This window comes from Balaenoptera acutorostrata, chromosome 2 (genome assembly GCF_949987535.1).
Source record: "Balaenoptera acutorostrata chromosome 2, mBalAcu1.1, whole genome shotgun sequence".
Classification (NCBI taxonomy): Eukaryota; Metazoa; Chordata; class Mammalia; order Artiodactyla; family Balaenopteridae; genus Balaenoptera; species Balaenoptera acutorostrata.
Genome location: NC_080065.1, coordinates 2,284,951 through 2,305,204, shown reverse-complemented (window position 1 = coordinate 2,305,204; position 20,254 = coordinate 2,284,951). Strand labels below are relative to the sequence as shown.

Here is a 20,254-nt window from a genome sequence, read left to right as displayed (position 1 = left end):
ACTCCAATAAAGATGTTAAAAAAAAAAAAAGGTCCAAGAGGGAGGGGATATATGTATACGTATGGCTGAATCACTTTGTTGTACAGCAGAAACTAACACACCATTGTAAAGCAATTATACTCCAATAAAGATGTTAAAAAAAAAAAAGAAGGTCCAAGAGGGAGGGGATATATGTATACGTATGGCTGAATCACTTTGTTATACAGCAGAAACTAACACAACATTGTAAAGCAATTATACCCCACTGAAAAAAAAAAAAGAAGAAGAACCAAGGCTGATGTCTGCATCATTTCCTCCTGCCTATGGACCAGTGTTCTCAACCTCGACAGCCTGGCTTACGGTCCAAACAAGGAGTGATTTGTGGAGGGAAAGAAAGAAAAAGAGGGAGAGAGAGAGAGAGGAAGGGAGGGAGGGAGGAAGACAGATGAACTAGGAAGTTAGTTGTTTCCTGCTACTTCAATTTTGGTTAAAAATTGCTTATTCACCCGTTTAAAGGAAATAGCTATGTTTGGCCTCAAAATGCATAGAGTGAGTGGGTGCTGCCAGGAGGGATTCACCTCTATTAGCCCCTTGGGGTCCCTTCTCAGCCCACTTAGTGCTGAGAAGGACCCAGTGAAGACTGGGTTGATGAGGGGAGGGAAGAAGTGCTGGGAAAGCGTTCTGGCAGAACATTTTGGGAAAAGTAGAGAAAAGAAGAGCAAGGGGCCGAGAATATACGTCATCCAAAGTGTAACAGTCTGATAATACCCACTGTCGGCAACGATGCAGGGGAAGCAGAAATTCTCATGCGTCTCCGGTGGGTGTGTGATGGGTTCACCGATTTTGGAAAACGATTTGGCATTAAATAGTGACACTGAAGCTGTGTGGACCTGCAATTCCACTTCGAGGTGTACAACCTGGAAAACTCTGGAATATGTGCCCCAGGCCATGCACAAGGATATACAACAGCAGTGCCGGTCGCAGCAAAAAAAAAACAGTGGCAATAATGCCATGGGTCCATTAGCAGCAGAGCAGAGTTTTAAAACTGTGGTAAATCCACGCAGCAGACCCCACAGCAGTGAACTACGGCTCTGTGTTAACACAGCTGGACCACGGAAACACAATGTTGCAGAAAAAAAGCAAGTTACAAAAGAATCGACATACAGTATGATTCCATTTATATAAAGATCAAACACTGGCAGAGCCAAACCATGAGTTATTTAGGGGTGCCCACGTACGTCTTGAAACTATTGAAATAAATGAAAGAAAGGATTCCCACTAAATTCAGAATAGTAGTCGTAAAATTACTGGCAATGCTTTATGTCTTAATGTCTTAAAATCAATGTTCATTATACTATCATTCTTTAAACTGTATGTAGTATTACATATTCTTTTGTATGTATAATTTATTGACAATTCTTTTTTTTGAGAATTTTTATTTTATTTTATTTTAGTTTAGTTTAGTTTTTGCCTGCGCCATGCAGGGATCTTGGTTCCCTGACCAGGGATCGAACCCACATCCCCTGAATTTGAAGTGCAGAGTCTTAACCACTGGACCACCAAGGAAGTCCCTTATTGACAGTTCTTAAAGAGTTGTTTTTAAAAACTAAGTAAAGAGAGATGGTGCATCAGAAGCTCATGCGAAGCCGCTGGGCGGGGGATGGGATCTCACGTCAGCTGAACCAACGCGATTGTTCAGATCCAGATGGTGAGTTTCATTCAAGGGCTCTGAAGCTCATACACCTTGGTCCCTCGCCACCACCAGAAAGCTTCAGTTGCCCCCTCTCTACCTCTACTACCCAGTCACTAGCAACTTGTATGCCCTGCTCAGAGCTGCCCGCAGGCACCTGAACTTGCTTTCACCCCCAAACACAGGCTGAAGCCCACAGTCTTTGCTCACCGTCTGGGCCTAGACCACGAGGCATCTAGTATCTACCAGCTACTGCGTGGCTTCATCACCTGCAAGACGTCGTGCACACTCTTCGCCGCCACCGTGCTTTTGTACGTGCTGTTTCCCTGCCTGGACCGCCACCCTCACAGCCCACCCCACGGTGGACAACCGGATAGGATAACCGGACGTCCCCTGCTTAGGCGTGAGGACTTTCCCCATCCGCCAATCAGCTCTGTGCTCGCTCTTCTGGGCCTGCACAAGACCCTGTGTGGGCCCTGATTACAACGCTTAGCACGCGGTGTAATTGATCAGTGACGTGGTTCTGTCCCCATCAGACTTGAAGACCTTCAGAATGAGAACTTTTGTCTATTCATCTTTTTACCATAGGTGATATTCAAAATATCACCCACACAGGACTTCACGGGCAGTGCGCCACTAGCGTGGATACAAAGCTGGAGCCAGGTCCTGCAGGTCCCCCCCCACCCCGCCAGATGTCTAGGTATTCACAACTTAGTTACGGAATCACTGGAGGGGAGGGGCGGCAGGAGGGGGGCCAGGCAGCTGGCAGGGAGGGATCGGGGCCTCAGGACAGTATATATTTCCTAACCAGTACAGAAATATTTCAGCGTTTAACAAGATTTTAACAACCAGCATGGCCATTGTATCTCGGTGTCTAACAGCTCAATATCTACCTTCCTTATGTCCCTAGGGACAGACAGCACTGTGCCTGGTAGTAGGTATTTAGTAAATATTTACTGCTAAATCAAGACACATCTTGAAGTACAACTAGAGTCATCAACTATTTTCCCAACAAGGAGGGAGGATTTGAGATTTGGCTTCCACAGTGACTGTCCAGGGTCTCGGCCTTCCCTGCAGCCATTCCGTCCAAAAACAGATGCTGGTTAATGTACAGGCCTGAGATGCCTCCCTGGGGCTCCGACACCGATACTCCCAACCCTGCAGGCCCTCCAACTACCGCCAACAGTATTTGGACCTTCTGGCAGCTACCCTGCCCTGTGAAGGGAAGCCTGTGGAGAAAGAAGCCTGCACAGGGCAGCAAAACCAAGATCTGGGGAGGGTCAGGTCCCTGCAACCCCTGTTAAACCCCTAGACCCAGCCATGCCTGAAGGTGCATGCCATCTTGCACCTTTCAGGCTGATGACCCAATAAATTCCTTTCTTGCTTAACGATACTTTGACTCGGTTGGGTTTGTTTGCTGGTTGTTTGCTTTGCCTTTGCAACTACAAGTCCAGTCTAACTCAGCTAGAAGGAAAACTTTCCATTAGGAAAAATAGAAATCTAAGTTTTTATCTATGTGAGTCTCTCTTAACTTTTCACATCCCATGACAGTTTGGTAATTCATTTTGATAACTTACCTTTCACCAAGTAGAACATTTGATAGGTTTATAAATGAGGGAAAGTCCAGTCTATTCATGACAGGATAGGCATGGATGGGGACAAGCAAAGTCTCACCTCCCTAAAATTAATGGGAAAAAAGTCAAGTTTACCATGCTTAAGACTATAATTTTCTTTTTTCTTTTTCTTTGTTTTTGGCTGCGCCTCACAGCATGTGGGAATTTAGTTCCCCGACCAGGGGTCAAACCCACGCCCCCTGCTTTGGAACAACTGGACCGCCAGGGAAGTCCCAAGACTATAATTTTCAAAGATGAATTTGTAGATCCTTTATTTCTTATCTTGTTTTCTATCATTAAAAATTACTTCCAGAAAAAAAGGGAAAACATTTCCTTAAAAAAAAAAACAACTGAGTGCTTAAATATAACAGTTGAAATAATGAGTTTTCTTAGTTATAAACAAAGTATAGAAAATTTTTAGTGTATTTCACTGAAATGACATTCAATATTATCCAGGAAAGCTAATGATGCCTTCACATAGAGGTGAAAACAGTCACCTGTTTCGACTTCAGAAAGTTATAGGGAAACACAACCGTGAGCGGCCTGAGATAAACAGAAACCAGCACAGAATCAGCTGATCTAGACAGCGCCGAACAGTAAACACTGGACCAGCCACAGGCACAGAGGCCTGCTTCTAGACCTGCACCGTGCATGACCTTGAGTAAGACCTCTGACCTCTCCACAGCTCGTTTCTTCCTTTGCTTTCAAGTGGGGATACGTCCACCTTTCTTTAAAGGTATTTTTGAGAATTAAAGCAGGCACTGGCCTTAAAAAGTTTAAAGCACCACATAAATACAAGGTACTAACAGCATTGCTATGAAGTAGCAGGACACCTTCCCTGGTGCTCTATGCAATGCCTGTCCTAGGGATTTTTGTTCTTGGTACAGAATATTCCTCCTGAAAGCACTATTCTGGTTTCATTTTTAGTTTTTTTCCCCCCTCTTTTTAAAAACTGAGACTCATTCGTTACTAAAGCACACTCTTCCACTTTAATTTTTTAAAGGTAAATTTGCTTAACCTTAAGGCTTCTCAACTTGTAAGGGCTGGGCGTGGAACCCAGAGCAGAGGGGTGTGGAGGTGCCAGTTTTAAGGGAAGGACTGACGGCACGTGGGGCTGGAGGCCGGAGGCCGGGGATGAATTAGGTGACCTGGAAAAGGCCGGCGAGAACTCCTACAGCACAGCGTCTGGGTCGGACCACACAAGTATCCTCCCTGCAGACCCCCAGGGCTGCCTCGGAGGACATTTGCTGCCGGTGCCCAGTGACAACTCGGGGTTGTTGCTGATCTTCTCACCTAGCTCTTAAAGAGGGTGTTTATATTATTTGAAAAGCCTTCCTCAACTCCCAGCACCACAAGATAAATGAGATTTTTAGGCCAGGGCAGGTGGGAACCTGCAGCAAGCAGTGTCTCTGGCTCTGCCCCAGTTCTTGGCAGCCTGGAGCTTCCCCAGCTGGGACCCACGTCACCGGACCAGGACCCTCAAGCCACTCAGACCAGCTGCCCAAGGCATCAGGCTGAGAAACTTCATACTTGTCACTCCGTCTCTCTTCTTCCCTTGAAGATGTAATAAGGTTTGATGCCACCCCCAAGCCCCAGAAAACCCCTGATATTAAGGGACATACCTGACAGTGAATGCAGATGCTGTCATAGTAGTATCGCCACTCATCTGGAGTAAATGTAACGGTGACCGTGAGGGACAAGCCAGGGACAAGGTGGTGCTCCTAGAAGACACGGGGGTTCCTGTCCAGACGAGCCCCAGGGCCCACGGAAGCAGGACCACCGGGACAACACGCTACATGCCGCCCCGGGCAGACCTGCTGCACGGAAAGCCACGCCCACCAGTGAACACCCTGGGAGAACACGCCCCCCCAGGGACACTTACCTTCTTCACATACTTGATCTGAAAGTGTTTGGTTTGGGGGGGTAAAATATGAACGCGTAAATCTTCATTGCAAATATTGACCACATGCTGGAGAGAAAAAGAAGCATTCACGTGAATCCACTGCTTTACCTACCTGCACATGCACCTCACCTTGCTCCTGAAGGGATGTGAGGAGATACGGTGCACTTTTATTATTTTTTAAATTTTTATTCTATATTGATGTATAGTTGATTTACAATGTTGCCTTAATTTCAGGTGTACAGCAAAGTGATTCAGTTATACATATACATATATATATTGTTTTTCAGATTCTTTTCCCATTTAGGTTATTACAGGATATTGAGTAGAGTTCCCTGTGCTATACGGTAGATCCTTGCTGTTTATTTTATCTATAGGAGTGTGTATATGTTAATCCCAAACTCCTAATATTTTTTATTTTTTAAATAATTTATTTATTTATTTATTTATTTATTTATGGCTGTGTTGGGTCTTCGTTTCTGTGCGAGGGCCTTCTCTAGTTGCGGCCAAGTGGGGGCCACTCTTCATCGCGGTGCGCGGGCCTCTCACTATCGCGGCCTCTCTTGTTGCGGAGCACAGGCTCCAGACGCGCAGACTCAGCAATTGTGGCTCATTGGCCTAGTCGCTCCGCGGCATGTGGGATCTTCCCAGACCAGGGCTCGAACCCGTGTTCCCTGCATTGGCAGGCAGATTCTCAACCACTGCGCCACCAGGGAAGCCCCCAAACTCCTAATTTATTTCTTCCCCCAACTTTTCCCCTTGGTAACCATAAGGGTTTTTTTTAATTTTTTAAATTTTTTTGGCTGCATTGGGTCTTTGTTGCTGCACGTGGGCTTTCTCTAGTTGCAGCCAGCGGGGGCTACTCTTCATTGGTGCGCAGGCTTCTCATTGCGGTGGCTTCTCTTGTTGCGGAGCATGGGCTCTAGGCACGTGTGCTTCAGCAGTTGTGGCGCACGGGCTTAGCTGCTCCACGGCATGTGGGATCTTCCTGGACCAGGAATCGAACCTGTGTCCCCTGCAATGGCAGGCAGATTCTTAACCACTGCACCACCAGGGAAGTCCCCATAAGTTTGTTTTCTATGTCTCTATTTCTGTTTTGTACATAAATAAGTTCATTTGTATCATTTTTTAAGATTCCACATGTAAGTGATATCATATGGTATTTGTCTTCCTCTGTCTGACTTTCTTCACTAAGCATGATAATCTCTAGGTCCATCCATGTTACTGCAAATGGCATTATTTCATTATTACTCTAGGAGGTGGATCCAAAAAGATCTTGCTGTGATTTATGTCAGAGAGTGTTCTGCCTATGTTTTCCTCTAAGAGTTTTATACTGTCTGGTCTTACATTTAGGTCTTTAATCCATTTGGAGTATATTTTTGTGTATGGTGTTAGGGAGTGTTCCAATTTCATTCTTTTACATGTAGCTGTCCAGTTTTCCCAGAACCACTTATCCAAGAGGCTGTCATTTCTCCATTATATATTCTTGACTCCTTTATCAAAAATAAGGTGACCATATGTGTGTGGGTTTATCTCTGAGCTTTCGATCCCGTTCCATTGATTTGTGTGTCTGTTTTTGTGCCAGTCCCATACTGTTTTGATTACTGTGGCTTTCTAGTATAGTCTGAAGTCAGGGAGCCTGATTCCTCTAGCTCCATTTTTTCTTTCTCAAGATTGCTTTGGCTTCAGTGCACATTTAAACGCTTCAAGAGATTCAAAATCTATCAAACACCACTTAACGAATAATAAAATAAACACAACACCACTTAAAGAGTAATGAAATATGTCCATGTGTCTCTGCCCAACCTAAGACTTCTCCAGAGCTACAGCCCCAGGTTCCCCCCGGCATGGCCTTGCACACTCCCCTCCTCCTGCCCTGACTGGTTACCTGTGCACCTTTTTGTTGAACTCAACTTAGTCCTGTGATTCAGCTGAGCTAAGAAGCCAGCCACCCACCCACTCCCAGTTTCTCTAATTACATGCCACTTGTCCTGGGGACCTGGTGACACTAAGGCAGTCAAAAAATCAGGAAAAGGAGTGTGGAGAGGACAGCCTCCAATCCATCGCGAGGGCTGATAACAAAGAACACAAAGTCAGGAGTTCTCGGATGGGGTCGGGAGGAGGCCTTCATTCAAGGCAGGACAACCTGCTGGGTCAGTTAACTGGGCCTCTGAGTAGAGGGGTTTTTCCTTCCTCTACATGAAAGGAGAGCAAGGACCTTGGGTTCTGGGATCTGGCCTTCACCTGGGCCAGAGGACAGCTAAGAGGCCTTTGGTCTCCAAAGTCCAGGCCAGAGGCTGGGCCTGTCACACGGCCACTGCCCAAGGCCTCGAGTTCACTGAGGCCCTAAATCAGACTTGAGACATAATCTCTTGATGAGATTATACTGATGCTTGCATTTGTTAAAAGTTCTCATTTGTCGCCTGTGAATATTTTTTTTGAATTTTATCTTATTTTATTTTTTTATATAGAAGATTCTTATTAGTTATCTATTCACCTGTGAATATTCTTAAAGGAGCACAATTTTTGTGACCCCGTTTTGGCATATCTTTTTTTTTTTTTTTAACTATAGTTGATTTACAATACTGTGTTAGTTTCAAATGTCAAATTCAAGCTTCAGATTCTTTTCCATTATAGATTATTACAAGATACTGAATATAGTTCCCTATGCTATACAGTAAAAGCCTGTTATTTATCTATTTTATATATAGTAGTGTGTATCTGTTAATCCCAAACTCCTAATTTATCCCTCCCCCATCCCCTTTCCCCTCTGATAACCATAAGGTTGTTTTCTTTGTCTATGAGTCTGTTTTTGTTTTGTAAATAAGTTGATTTATATTATTTTTTTAGATTCCATATATAAGTGATATAATATCTGTCTTTCTCTGCCTTACTTCACTTAGTATGATAATCTCTAGGTCCATCCATGCTGCTGCAAACCTAAATGTCCATCAACAGATGAATGGATAAAGAAGATGTGGTACACACATATAATGGAATATTACTCAGTTATAAAAAAAGAAGGAAATATTGCTGTTTGCAGCAACATGGCATATCTCTTTATTTTTAAATTTTTTTTTTAAAGTTACTTTTTAAAAAAATTTATTTTTGGCTGCGTTGGGTCTTCGTTGTTGCGCGTGGGCTTTCTCTAGTTGTGGCGAGCGGGGGCTACTCTGTTGTGGTGCGCGGGCTTCTCATTGCGGTGGCCTCTCTTGTCGCAGAGCACGGGCTCTAGGCACGTGGGCTTCAGTAGTTGCAACACGCAGGCTCAGTAGTTGTGGCTCGTGGGCTCTAGAGCACAGGCTCAGTAGTTGTGGTGCATGGGCTTCGTTGCTCCGCAGCATGTGGGATCTTCCCGGACCAGGGACTGAACCCGTGTCCCCTGAATTGGCAGGCAGATTCTTAACCACTGTGCCACCAGGGAAGTCTGGTATATCTCTTTAATATGTGAGAAGCCTGAAAAAATAAAAGTTGCCCAGGTCTCTCTCGACCTCCAGGGGGTCTGCATGGGGGAATCTTGGTGAGGTGTGGGCTCCTGGGTCTCCTACCCAGGAGAATGTTCCTTCCAGGAGACACTGGTATGCTGGGGCCCAGGATGCCTGGAACCTAGGGCTCTTCCCGTCTCAGAGTTCAGGATGTCTCAGTACCCAAACTGCATTCCCTATCTTTTTTTTCACACTTTGTCAGCAGGTCAGTTTGATTTCTTTTTAAAAAATAATATGCTTTCAGGGCTAAAATGGCATTCCTGCCTTTTCATTTATAACTAAAACTGGGGGGGGGTTAATAATCATCATTGAAAGGGGAAAAAAAGCCTTGGTAAGATGAAGTGTTTAGAAATTGTATGTTAAATTAATATTTAAAGTTTATTTGAAAACGTGAGCAACCCAGGATTGCCCTTGAGGCGAGACAAGATAAACTCACCTAAAACCCTATTCTGTCCCGCAATTCTGGGGTCAATAGATGCCCTTACTCCCCCCCACCCCCAAGCTCTCCGCGCCCCTGGGAGCTGACCTTCTCCTGGCCCCGTGGGTCCTCACGACCTTGACACTCCCTCCCCTGACTCCCCCGGGGCCCCAACTGACAGCCCCCGCTTCAGCGTTTCAGAACGGCCCCCAGCACAGGCAAGCAAGCGCGGAACCACCAACTAGGCAGTCACGGGTTGAACAGCTTTTACTCAAGGGTCACAGGGCTCTCCCAGGGGCTGCTCACAGCTCCTTCCCCTCCCTGCCCACTCTGATCCTCCCTTCCAGCCGCTCCACCGGGCAGAGCAGAGCGTAGGGCCTAACCTTCAACCCCAAGCACTAATCAGAGTATTTTCCAAACACAGTTCAGCCTCCAAGTTGGGGTCCTTCAGCCCCTCCCCTCAGGGACACGGCTTCTCAGAGGATAATACCCAACGCCAGGGATCTGGGGACAAAATGCAAGCAGCCCTGTAAGTTCTTTAAAGTGTTTTGAGACAGGCTGGGACCTGGGACCTGGGACCCTTTGCTGCAGCGCTGGCACCTGGACAGACGTCTCCTGGAGCAACAGATACAAAGAAACTATAAGGGACTAAAAATAACTGCGTGCATGCGCAGTCAGGGCAAATTATGGTCAACATGATACAAAAAGACCAAAAACGCAACTGCCGCTTCTGAAGAGCCGGGAGCAAAAGCAGGGCCCTGCTAGGGTGCCTGCACGCAGCCCACCAAGGGGGTGGGCAGAGCACCTAGGCCACCCCTCCCCCCGCCCCCCCCCCCGCCCCCTGGACCCGCCCCCAGCCTCACCCCGTATGAGGAACCAGCTCGCCCCGCCTCGAGGAGCAGCAAGGGGAGCAGGGAACCTGCTATGTGTTCTCGCTCCCCCCGCTGCAGCAGGGCCCCCAGGAAAGCCTTGCCTGAATGTCTCCTCTGGCCTCCTATTAATTTCTATTGATTACGGAGTCCAAGAACCCTGGTCGGTAACAGTTTTACCTTAAAATGCGGGTTGGTAATGGATTTTACTCTAAAATTTTGCTCGATACTGCATTTCTCCAAAATGGGAGAGTAAAATTGATGCTCCAGGAGGATGCACCATGTTTACACTGTAGCTTCAAGTCCCCACCCTCGCACACTGACTAGAAGACATTGGGATTCGCGGCCCCAGTTTGAGAACCCAGATCCTGGGGCAGGGGTGTCTCTGAATGCTGCAACGGGGACCTGAAAACTAATACAATTATTGCAGAGAGCCTGAAGGGAATGCTGCGCTGCATGAGATAAGGCTGTAGAGGCTGACAACTTTGTTTGGGGCCGGCCACAGTAACACTGGTTGTCTCATGGGAAAACTGATTAATTATTTCCTCAATAAATATAGTTTCCCAGACAAAGTCTTTCCGCAGAGGGAAAGGGATTTTAAGAGGTCTTGGTTTTGAGAAAAGTGGGAACCATTATCTCAACTTTTAAATCGAAAGATTGATTTTGATATGAATCCAAGTAAAAAAAAAAAGGCTTTAAAGCCTTTAACCAGATCTGGATCAATCTCAAATGTTAATGAACAATTTATTGTCGTTTTAAACACACATTCAATCATTCCATTCTTGGGTAATTTACACAGTTTCCTGTAACAAAACCAAGATAAAGGCAGAGTTGGATTTCCCCCCTTGTTTGGCAAGCGTCTCAAGGTAATTCCCTTAGGCTTCTGCTTAACTTTGCTGATAGAAACAGGAGGCTGGCTCTCCCAGAATGTTATTAAGATGAAATAATTTTGTACTTGCATCCATTTCTGTTTGTTTCAATGTCTGATAGAAGCAGTGTGATTATTTCGACTCTAGCCTGTATTTACTTGGAATTCACGAGTCTCTACCAAGTCACTCTCTTCCAGTAAAGTGAGTTCAATATCTTGACAAGTGTTTATTGAGTGCCTTGTGTGTGTTAGGCATTGTGTTGTACAAAAGACAGAGACGGCCTCTGTTCTTCCACAGAATGAAGCTTTTACCTCCCTCCAAAAAGCCTACGATCGGGGTAAAGCAGACCTCACAATGGTCTCCAAATATGCCACATGCTTGCCCCCCCACCCCGAGCCTCTCTCCACGTCTCCCTCTATGCCCTGGGTGTCCGCTCCCCACTTCTCACTTTGCTCTTGGGCTATCCCGAATGGCTTCTCCACCACAAGCCTTTGGTGCAATGTGACCAGTAAGCTCATGAAAAGATGCTCAACATCATTAGTGATTAAGGAAATGCAAATAGAACAACAGTGAGTTGAATGGTGAACTCAAAAAAGATACAGCCACACCCTAATAACTGGAACTTGTGAATGTGACCTTATTTGGGAAAAGAGTGATTGCAGATGCTGTTAAGGACCTTGAGATGAGATCGTCGTGGATTACCCGGATGGGCCCTAAGTCCAATGACAAGTATCCTTTTGGAGACAGAAGAGAAGACAAAAGGGAGTGGGAGAAGCCATGTGAAGATGGAGGCCAAGGTTTAGGATCATGAAGCCTCAAAACAAAGAACACCTAGAGCCACTACAATCTGGAAGAGGCAAGGAAAGCTTCCTCCCAAGAGCCCGTGGAAGGAGCGAGGCCCGGCTGACACCTTGACTTTGGACTCTGGTCTCCAGAATAAGTTTCTAGTTTTCTAAGCCCCTAAATTTGTAGTAATTTGTTATGGCAGCCACAGAAAACTAACATACCATACAACCCAATTCCACTTAATATATATCCGAGAGAATTAAAAATATATCCACACAAAAACATGGACACAAATGTCCACGATGACATTATTCCTAGCAGCCCCAAAACAAAATCCAAATGTGCATCAACTGATGAATAGATGGAATGTGAACAGTATGAAGGTTCCTTAAGAAACTAAACATAGAGCTACCATATCATCTAGCAATCCCATTCCTGGGCATATATCCAGAGAAAGCCATAATTTGAAAAGATACATGCACTCCAATGCTCATAGCAACACTATTTACAATAGCCAAGACATGGAAGCAACCTAAATGTCCATCGACAGAAGAATGGATAATGAAGATGTGGTTCATATATACAATGGAATAGCACTCAGCCATAAAAAGGAATGAAATAATGTCATTTGCAGCAACATGGATGGACCTAGACATTATCATACTAAGTGAAGTCAGTCAGAAAAAGAAAGACAAATATCATATGATATCACTTATATGTGGAATCTAAAATATGATACAAATGAACTTATTTACAAAACAGAAATAGACTCACAGACATAGAAAACAAACGTATGGTTACCAAAGAGGAAAGGTGGGGGAGGGATAAGTTAGAAGTTTGGGATTAAAAGATACACACCACTATATATAAAATAGATAAACAACAAGGACCTACTGTATAGCACAGGGAACTATACTCAATATCTTGCAATAACCTTTAGTGGAAGAGACTGTAAAACAAGAATATATATATTTATATAGATATGTATAATTGAATCACTTTACTGTGCATCTGAAACTAACACAGCATTGTAAATCAACTATATTTCAATAAAATTTTTTTAAAAATTAAAAAGACAAAACAAAATGTAATAAAGCCATACAACAGAATATTATTTGGCCATAAAAAGGAATGAAGTACTGATTCATGCTACAAATTGAACAAGCCTGGAAAACATGATGAATGAAAGAAGCCAGTCGCAAAAGACCACATGTTGTGTGATTCCACTTATGCGAAACGTCCAGAATAGGCAAATCTATACCAACAGAAGGCGGATCAGTGGCTGCGTAGGTGGGGGTGGGTGGGTAAAGGAATGAGGAGAGTGAGGCGGGTGGGAACGGGTGGTGAATTGTTCACTCATTGCAAACAATGAGTAATTATGAACAATAATTATTTTAGATTTACCCTACCATCATCTAGATAGCAAACCTAATAACCAGGAAAAGCAAGTTCCAAAATGAATGATTAACCTTGGTCTTTGATGCTGTGTCCTAAGGAATGTGCCCTTATAGATTGAGGGGTAAAGTTCCTAATCACAGTTTTAAATCCTGACCCTTTTCCTAAGAGGAAGCACTGGGCACCTAACAGGTTCCTCTCCTGATCCCTTCTCTCTCCACCCTGTTAGGTGTGTAAGGACTCTTCTCTGGAAGCTACATTCTCTGTCAGCAGGGGTCTGCCCGATAGAACCTGACCTCACTTCCTGACAGCTTTACCACTTGTCAGTTTCCTCCAGCGATTTTCCTCACTCTGAGAATGAGTCTAACACGATAGTTGGAATTCTCCCTCTAAATGATCCACTTTAAGACACGGTTTCGGCAGGAGGGATAAATGAGGAGTTTGGGATTGACATATACACATTATATATACAAAATAATCAACAAGGACCTACTGTACAGCACAGGGAACTGTACTCAATACTCTCTAATGACCTATATGGGAACAGAATCTAAAAAAGAGTGGATATATATACGTGTATAACTGAATCACTTCGCTGTACGCCTGAAACGAATACATTGTAAATCAACTATACTCCAATATAAAATAAAACTTAAATTAAAAAAATTTTAGAAAAGATGCTATGTGAAAACAAAAATAAATAAATAAGTGAAAGACATGGCTTATAAGAACGCACTGTGTGTAAACGCAGACGCCCGCGGTGGGAGGGGACGCCACCCACACAGCCGGAGCCTCAGGGCCCACGCGAGAGGGCCCACGCCTATCGGCCCCACTCCAACACATGCCCACGGCCCGCTCTAGCTCGGCTCCACGGCCGGCTGCCGTAGTCCTGACGTCCCGCTCAGTGTGACTCTGGAGGGTCACGGTGGGGTCGCTGAGGTGGTGCAGCTGCTTTAATGTTCAGGCCCCCTTTCCGTGGCGGATTAGGGGTGCTGTAGCCACCCCGAGCCCTCCCCAGTCTGGACATCCAGGTCAAGGAAGGGGGGCCAGGAAGGCCAGAACTCAGGTGGCTCTGCGGTGGACTGTTGTCCCCACAGCTTCAGCCACTCCTCAGTGCGCCCTTTCACCTGTCCCTTCCGGAGCCCTTTCAGCGGAGCTGCTGCCCCAGATCACGCCAGAGTATCTCTGGCCACAGTGACTGATTTAGGCCTGGGCATCTGACCTGAGCAGGCGAAACGGAACCTCTGCTGGGCCCTTCTAAGAAAGGGATACCCCCTCCCCTGGCGGTGGAGGCGTGGAGCAAAAGTGCACTGGTTGGGACTTCCCTGGTGGCGCAGTGGTTAAGAACCCGCCTGCCAATGCAGGGGACACGGGTTTGAGCCCTGGACTGGGAAGATCCCACATGCCGCGGAGCAACTAAGTCCGTGCGCCACAGCTACTGAGCCTGCGCGCCTAGAGCCTGTGCTCTGCAACAAGAGAAGCGACCGCAATGAGAAGCCTGCACGCCGCAACAGAGTAGCCCCCGCTCGCCGCAACTAGAGAAAGCCTGTACACGGCAACGAAGACCCGACACAGCCAAAAAATAAATAAATAAAATAAATCTAAAAAAAAAGAAAGAAAAAGTTCACTGGTTGGGAGGCAGGCAGCCTAAGAGTCACTCTGTCTCCGTCCCTGTGTTCCTGAGGCAAGTATTGCATTTAACCTTCTGGAATCACGGTTTCCTCGTCTCTACAAAGAGAGCCACAATACAACCTCCGCAAAGCTAGTGTAAAGACTAAACTGGACCACGTGAGACGCAAAGCACAGTTCCTGGCCCCTGCGGTCACTCAGCAACGGTACCAGTTTGGAGAGAGTGTTGGGAGGAGCCTTTGGCAGGGGGAGGAAAGCTGTCCAAGGACGCTGACGCAACTTTAAAATTTCTCATCCTAGAACTACCTTTCCGGTCCAGTTTATATCTGCACTTCTGCTGATTTTGCTGCTCTTCAGATGAGTGAGTAATATAAATGCAGAACATGCATGTCATTTCATTATTGTGATTAATTATCCCACTTAGAAAGTACCTACCCAGGGGTGGGGGAGGGATGGATTGGGAGTTTGGGGTTAGCAGATGCAAGCTATTATATAGAGAAACAGCAAGGTCCTACTGTAGAGCACAGGGAACTATATTTAGTATCCTGTGATAAACCATAATGGAAAAGAATATGAAAAAGAATGTATATATATGTATAACTGAATCACGTTGTTGTACAGCAGAAACTATCACAACATTGTAAATCAACTATATTTCAATGAAATTAAAAAAAAATTTTTTTTAAAGTACCTACCAGTATCTGCTGGTGGTGTTTTTCTACTTGATAGCCTCCAAAATGCAATATGCCAGGTTTTGCCTGTATGACCTTATTATTCAGAAGATTTGCATAAACCTCTATAGAAACAATGCAGATAAGTATATCATGAGTTGAGACATAAAAACGTATATTAAATGAAAGAAGATCCTATCAACATGAGCTCCCTTTAATCTAGGGTATTTTAAGCATATGAAAGTCTCAGACAGAGGATACAGCGGTCAACAAGATTAATGATTGTTCCACATGAACTGGACTGCTTCTCCCTCTATTCTTACACATCACTTGGGAGATATTATCATCATAATACAAATTCACATTTATTGTTTATTATCTATTAAAATAACTTGCTCTGTACACATTTTATACAAGTCTTCATAATAACACAAGCTTGTGAAGAGCACACACCCTGTGTTTTCTCTGTATAACACTGCAATTGCTTTTTATGTAATGAATATCCATTTCAAAGAATCCAAACACCAAGGGTTTAATTTTATTACTGTGTATTTAACTGCTATTATTTGACTTCCTCTGAACTGAATTACAGTGCAATACAGAGTAATCCTAAGGCTCTGAAAAATTATGCCTCTGGACGGTAAAGTCTCAAACTGCTCTTGTCATGTGAGTGTCTTTTTTTGCTCCCAGTTTTGAGAACAAGGTTAGGACAGCTGAGCTCACAGAAGAGTCCAGGTCTACAGAACTTGTCCCGGCTTTTCATGCAGCAGGAACTGAGATGTGTGGAGAAGACACTGGGTCACAAGCCTTTCCGTGCCTTCCGTGCTTCATGCCAGGCATTTGTTTATAACCCTCCATTCTTTCCATTTTGTAAAAATCAAGCCCAGGCCTGGTTCCGACCAGTAAACTGCCTCCTGCGGTATGAATGCCCTGTCCAGTTTCCTACAAATGACAACCTTTCCCCTTTGGCTATAGCTAAATCTTGTGAGTCACAGACACCCTGACCCCATCCTTCGCCTGCCGTGTTTCGTACCCATCTATAGTGGGTGTGAAACGTTTGGTGTTTTTCTTCTCCGTGGGTGAATGGTCACTGTCATCAACTGTGCGCCAAACTGAAGGGCTGGACTGGGGTGAGGGTGGTGTCTCAGGGGGACTATGATCTCCGTAGTTTATTTGGTAAATTTTTAAGTATTGGTAATTACTTGTAAGTATTGAACATTACTTGGTAACTTTTTAAAAATTTATTTATTTATATTTATTTTGGCTGCACCAGGCCTTACATGTGGCATGTGGGCTTCTTAGTTGCGGCATGCATGCGGGATCTAGTTCCCCGACCAGGGATCAAACCCGGGCCCCCTGCATTGGGAGCGTGCAGTCTTACCCACTGGACCACCAGGGAAGTCCCGTGGTAATTTTTTTTAATGCTGAAGATTTTGTTTGTAGGGCCACAAAATAGATGTAAAATGGGCATTTTTCTGTTAATGCCCAGAAATAGTCAAGTATACTAACTCGCACTCAGTGTGTTCTTCAGTGACAACAGAGCCACAGCAAATGCTGCATTCCCAGCATTCGTGATGGGCCTTGAATGGCAAGTGGGAAACAAGCTAGTGGGACGTAGGGAGCTGGATACCGGGCTGCAACAGCTGAACACCACCTCTCCGCTTAGCTGGGCCACCTCAGCTTCCCCAGCAGTAAAATGGAAATAGACGGTATTGTGGTGATACGATGGATTCAGTGAGAAGACTGTAGGCAAAATGAGTAGCCTTCTGCATAACAGCTATAGGATTTAACAGGCTTTCCAGGCTAAGGGATGTGCGTGGGCAAAGGCAAGAAGGTGTAAAATGCAAGTGTTCTTGAAGGAGCAGGAGTAACAGGCATGGCCGGAGCTGGGGGACTGGAGGGGCCCTGGGTGGGCAGGTCCAGATCGACGGCAAAGGGGGCCAAATGCCAAGCAAAGGAACTGCGCACAAGGGGATCCCCTGAGAGCATCCAAACAGGACGGGGGCAGGAGCCAGCATGGATTCTAGGAAGGACAATGCCAAGGCTGTGAAGAGTGTGGCCAGGGAGGAGGGCCCTGCAATAGTCCTGGTGACCTGCTGAGCATGAAGTGGGGACAGAGAGGAAAGATATTTGAGGAAGTGGAGGTGGCAGAACTTGGCGACCAATTTCCACCACAAAAGTCTACCAGTTACAGGACTTCCCTGGCTGTCCAGTGGATAAGACTCCACACTCCCATGCAGGGGAAGCGGGTTTGATCTCTGGTCGAGGGAACCAAGATCCCACATGTGGCCGGGCAACTGAGCCTGCACGCCACAACTACTGAGCTCACGTGCCTCAACGAGAGAGCCCGCGTGTCGCAAACTACAGACCTCATGCGCTCTGGAGCCCAAGCGCCACAATTAGAGAGAAGCCCGAGCACCACAACGAAGAGCCCGCGCCGCAATGGAAGATCCCATGTGCTGCAACTAAGACCTGACGCAGCCAAAAAAATGAATAAGTAAAATAAATAAATATTAAAAAAATAAAGTCTACCAGTGAAGTGGATGGATCTAAATGGAACCATTGTTCTTAATGATGAACACTATTACCAGCCTGTAAAACCATACAGAGAAATCAGCACCCAACATTCCATTTTGCTTTCTGGACTTTGGATCCTCTGGGAAGACGTGAGTTGTAAAGCATATCTGTTTCCTAACCACCTACTTGATTCCAGGAGGTGATTAGGTACTTCTTTTGGTTTCTTGGGTTCCTCCACTAGGCTCCTTAAAAGGAGGGGCGATACATCATGAAATGGTTCTTCAGCATTCTTTACTTCTCTGCTGGGGGTTTTCACCGCTGCCATTTTATCATGAAAAATGGAGCCTTCTTTTTAGAGCCAAAGGTCATTTCCTGGGAAGAAAACAGTAGTCGTATAATCATCCACAGGAAACCACACACTGTTTTTCCTCAACCCTTGACAAATGTACTTCTTGTCACTGCGTGGTTTACTGCGGCTCAGGGCCCCCCCGACGCAGGCCGTCCCACTCATCTTGCGTCACACGTCACACGCTGCACCCAGTGCCGTGCCATTGCTCAAAACCCTTCCGTGGTCCTTAATTCTCCCCAAGAGCTTTTCCCAAAATGTAGCCCTGATGCTTCCTGAGGCTCTCACAGTTGATGAAGTTTGGCAAATGTTGAAGTCAGCAGTTAAACAGGGCTTTCCTTTCTGAGATTTCTCCGAATCAGTTTCTTAGATGGATATGACCATGAAACCCTTCAACATTGGGAGACACTGGCATTTTTGAGCCACCTTCCTGGGCCCCTCTCTGGGGAGAGGAGGTGGAGAGCCATAGACCTCCTCCCCCGCCACTGGGCGCTTTCCTAGGAGCTCTGTCCTAGGACCGAGGGCCCCGGTTCCGTCACACCCTTTGCCAGGCTTGCCTTCATAAAGTTCACACCGATCCCAATGCCCCTTAACGTTCTTTAGCAATTGCTGCCTACACTACTTCTGGCATTAATAATGTATTGCCTTGTGATGGCACTTTACAAATCCCACACATCTTTATATCTCCCACAGCTGCGTCTCTAAGCTTGGGGGCTGCTCTGTGAAGCCCCTGAGATTGACGTAAAGTCACGTGTGGATCTTTACGTGTGTTCTTTTGTTTTTTGTTTTGAGAAGGCTCATAGCTTTAGATTCCCCAAAGAGTACAGCATCAAGCAAAATACACTGACCACACTGAAGAGGTGCTTAACAATCACTTTCTGAAGGAACGTTCTCCTTTCCACTCTCGGCCCATCCCCTCTCGCCAGCATGGCTGAAGATTCACCTCGCCCAACTCCTTCCCCTCCACGCCTTCAACACCCGCCCCGGTTCACTCTCCAGCCCCCTCCCCTCACATTCCCTGCCTGTACTTCAGGGAGACACAATAGCTAAACCGTTGTCACCCAAGCTCCCATCCCAGGTCACTCACCCCCAAGGTGAGCTGTCCCCCTTCCCCCCACCTCCCCACCCCCCCAGGCATCCTCGGTTTCGCGGCCCCATGCTCTACGGGGCAGGGCCTCTCACCCTTGACAAACGCCTGCTCCCCTCAGCACCCCTTTACTCCAGAGCAGGGTCGAACCCAGACCCACGCGCCACCCGCATCCTCATTTAACCCTTTGGGCCCGGGCTCTCCTCCGCCCCCCACCCAGGCTGACTTGCGGCTGGACACCCGTCCGGGGTTCGGGCTGCCTCCACGGCCCCAGGTCCCAGGACGCTCACCCCGGAGCGGGTTCCCGGGCTGGATTCCGCGGGCGCCGCCACCTTCCCCGAGCGTCGCCATGACGACGCGGACGCGCTCCCTGGGTCACAACCGGACGCGACCAAACTCCCCTGGGACGTGGGGGGACCCGGGCGGCCGCTGCTGGAGGTCTGGAGGCCTTGGGTCAGTTCTGGGGACTCGGAGCAGTCTCTCCGGCCTGGGGAAGAACAAAGAGAGCGACTTATAGGGTCTGAGGACAAAGAATTCCCGAGCGGACACGAGGAAGTCGGAACACACCATAAACTGGATACCCTGAGAGCAAACGGCGGGAGAGCTGGGCTGAAACGGGCGGGGCTTAAGGGGGTGGTGCTGAAGCTGATGGGGCGGGGCCGAAGGGGCGGGGCCGAAGGGGCGGGGCTTAAGGGGGTGGTGCTGAAGCTGATGGGGCGGGGCCTAAGGGGCGGGGCCGAAGGGGCGGGGCTTACCAGGCTCAGTGGGTGGAGCTTCCCCGAGGGACATTCAGTCCTAGACATCCTACTGTAATATAGTTCACTTTACACTTCCTATTATGACAAATTTCAAACATATACAAATTTTAAACATATACACTTTCTATTATGACAAATTTCAAACATATACAGGCAGAATAGTATGATGAACCTTCAACACCAACCCGCAACAATTATCAAATCATGGCCAATCTTGTTTCATCTTTACCTTTCCTCTACTC

At 46.4% G+C, this 20,254-nt stretch overlaps 1 protein-coding gene across 1 annotated transcript in view; it reads right to left on the bottom strand.

Annotated features, from left to right (window-relative positions):
• The window catches only part of LOC103000418 (cilia- and flagella-associated protein 221-like), a 78,248-nt gene extending 58,647 nt beyond the window's left edge, over nucleotides 1-19,601 (bottom strand). The window contains exons 1-6 of the mRNA XM_057539718.1: nucleotides 19,545-19,601; nucleotides 18,008-18,193; nucleotides 15,329-15,429; nucleotides 5,165-5,251; nucleotides 4,905-5,003; nucleotides 3,247-3,347 (exon numbers count right to left, since the gene is read on the bottom strand). Coding sequence (XP_057395701.1) covers nucleotides 3,247-3,347; nucleotides 4,905-5,003; nucleotides 5,165-5,251; nucleotides 15,329-15,429; nucleotides 18,008-18,146 — 527 coding nt within the window. The 5' untranslated portion in view covers nucleotides 18,147-18,193; nucleotides 19,545-19,601. The remainder of the gene's footprint in view (nucleotides 1-3,246; nucleotides 3,348-4,904; nucleotides 5,004-5,164; nucleotides 5,252-15,328; nucleotides 15,430-18,007; nucleotides 18,194-19,544) is intronic.
• Nucleotides 19,602-20,254: the final 653 nt, after the last annotated feature.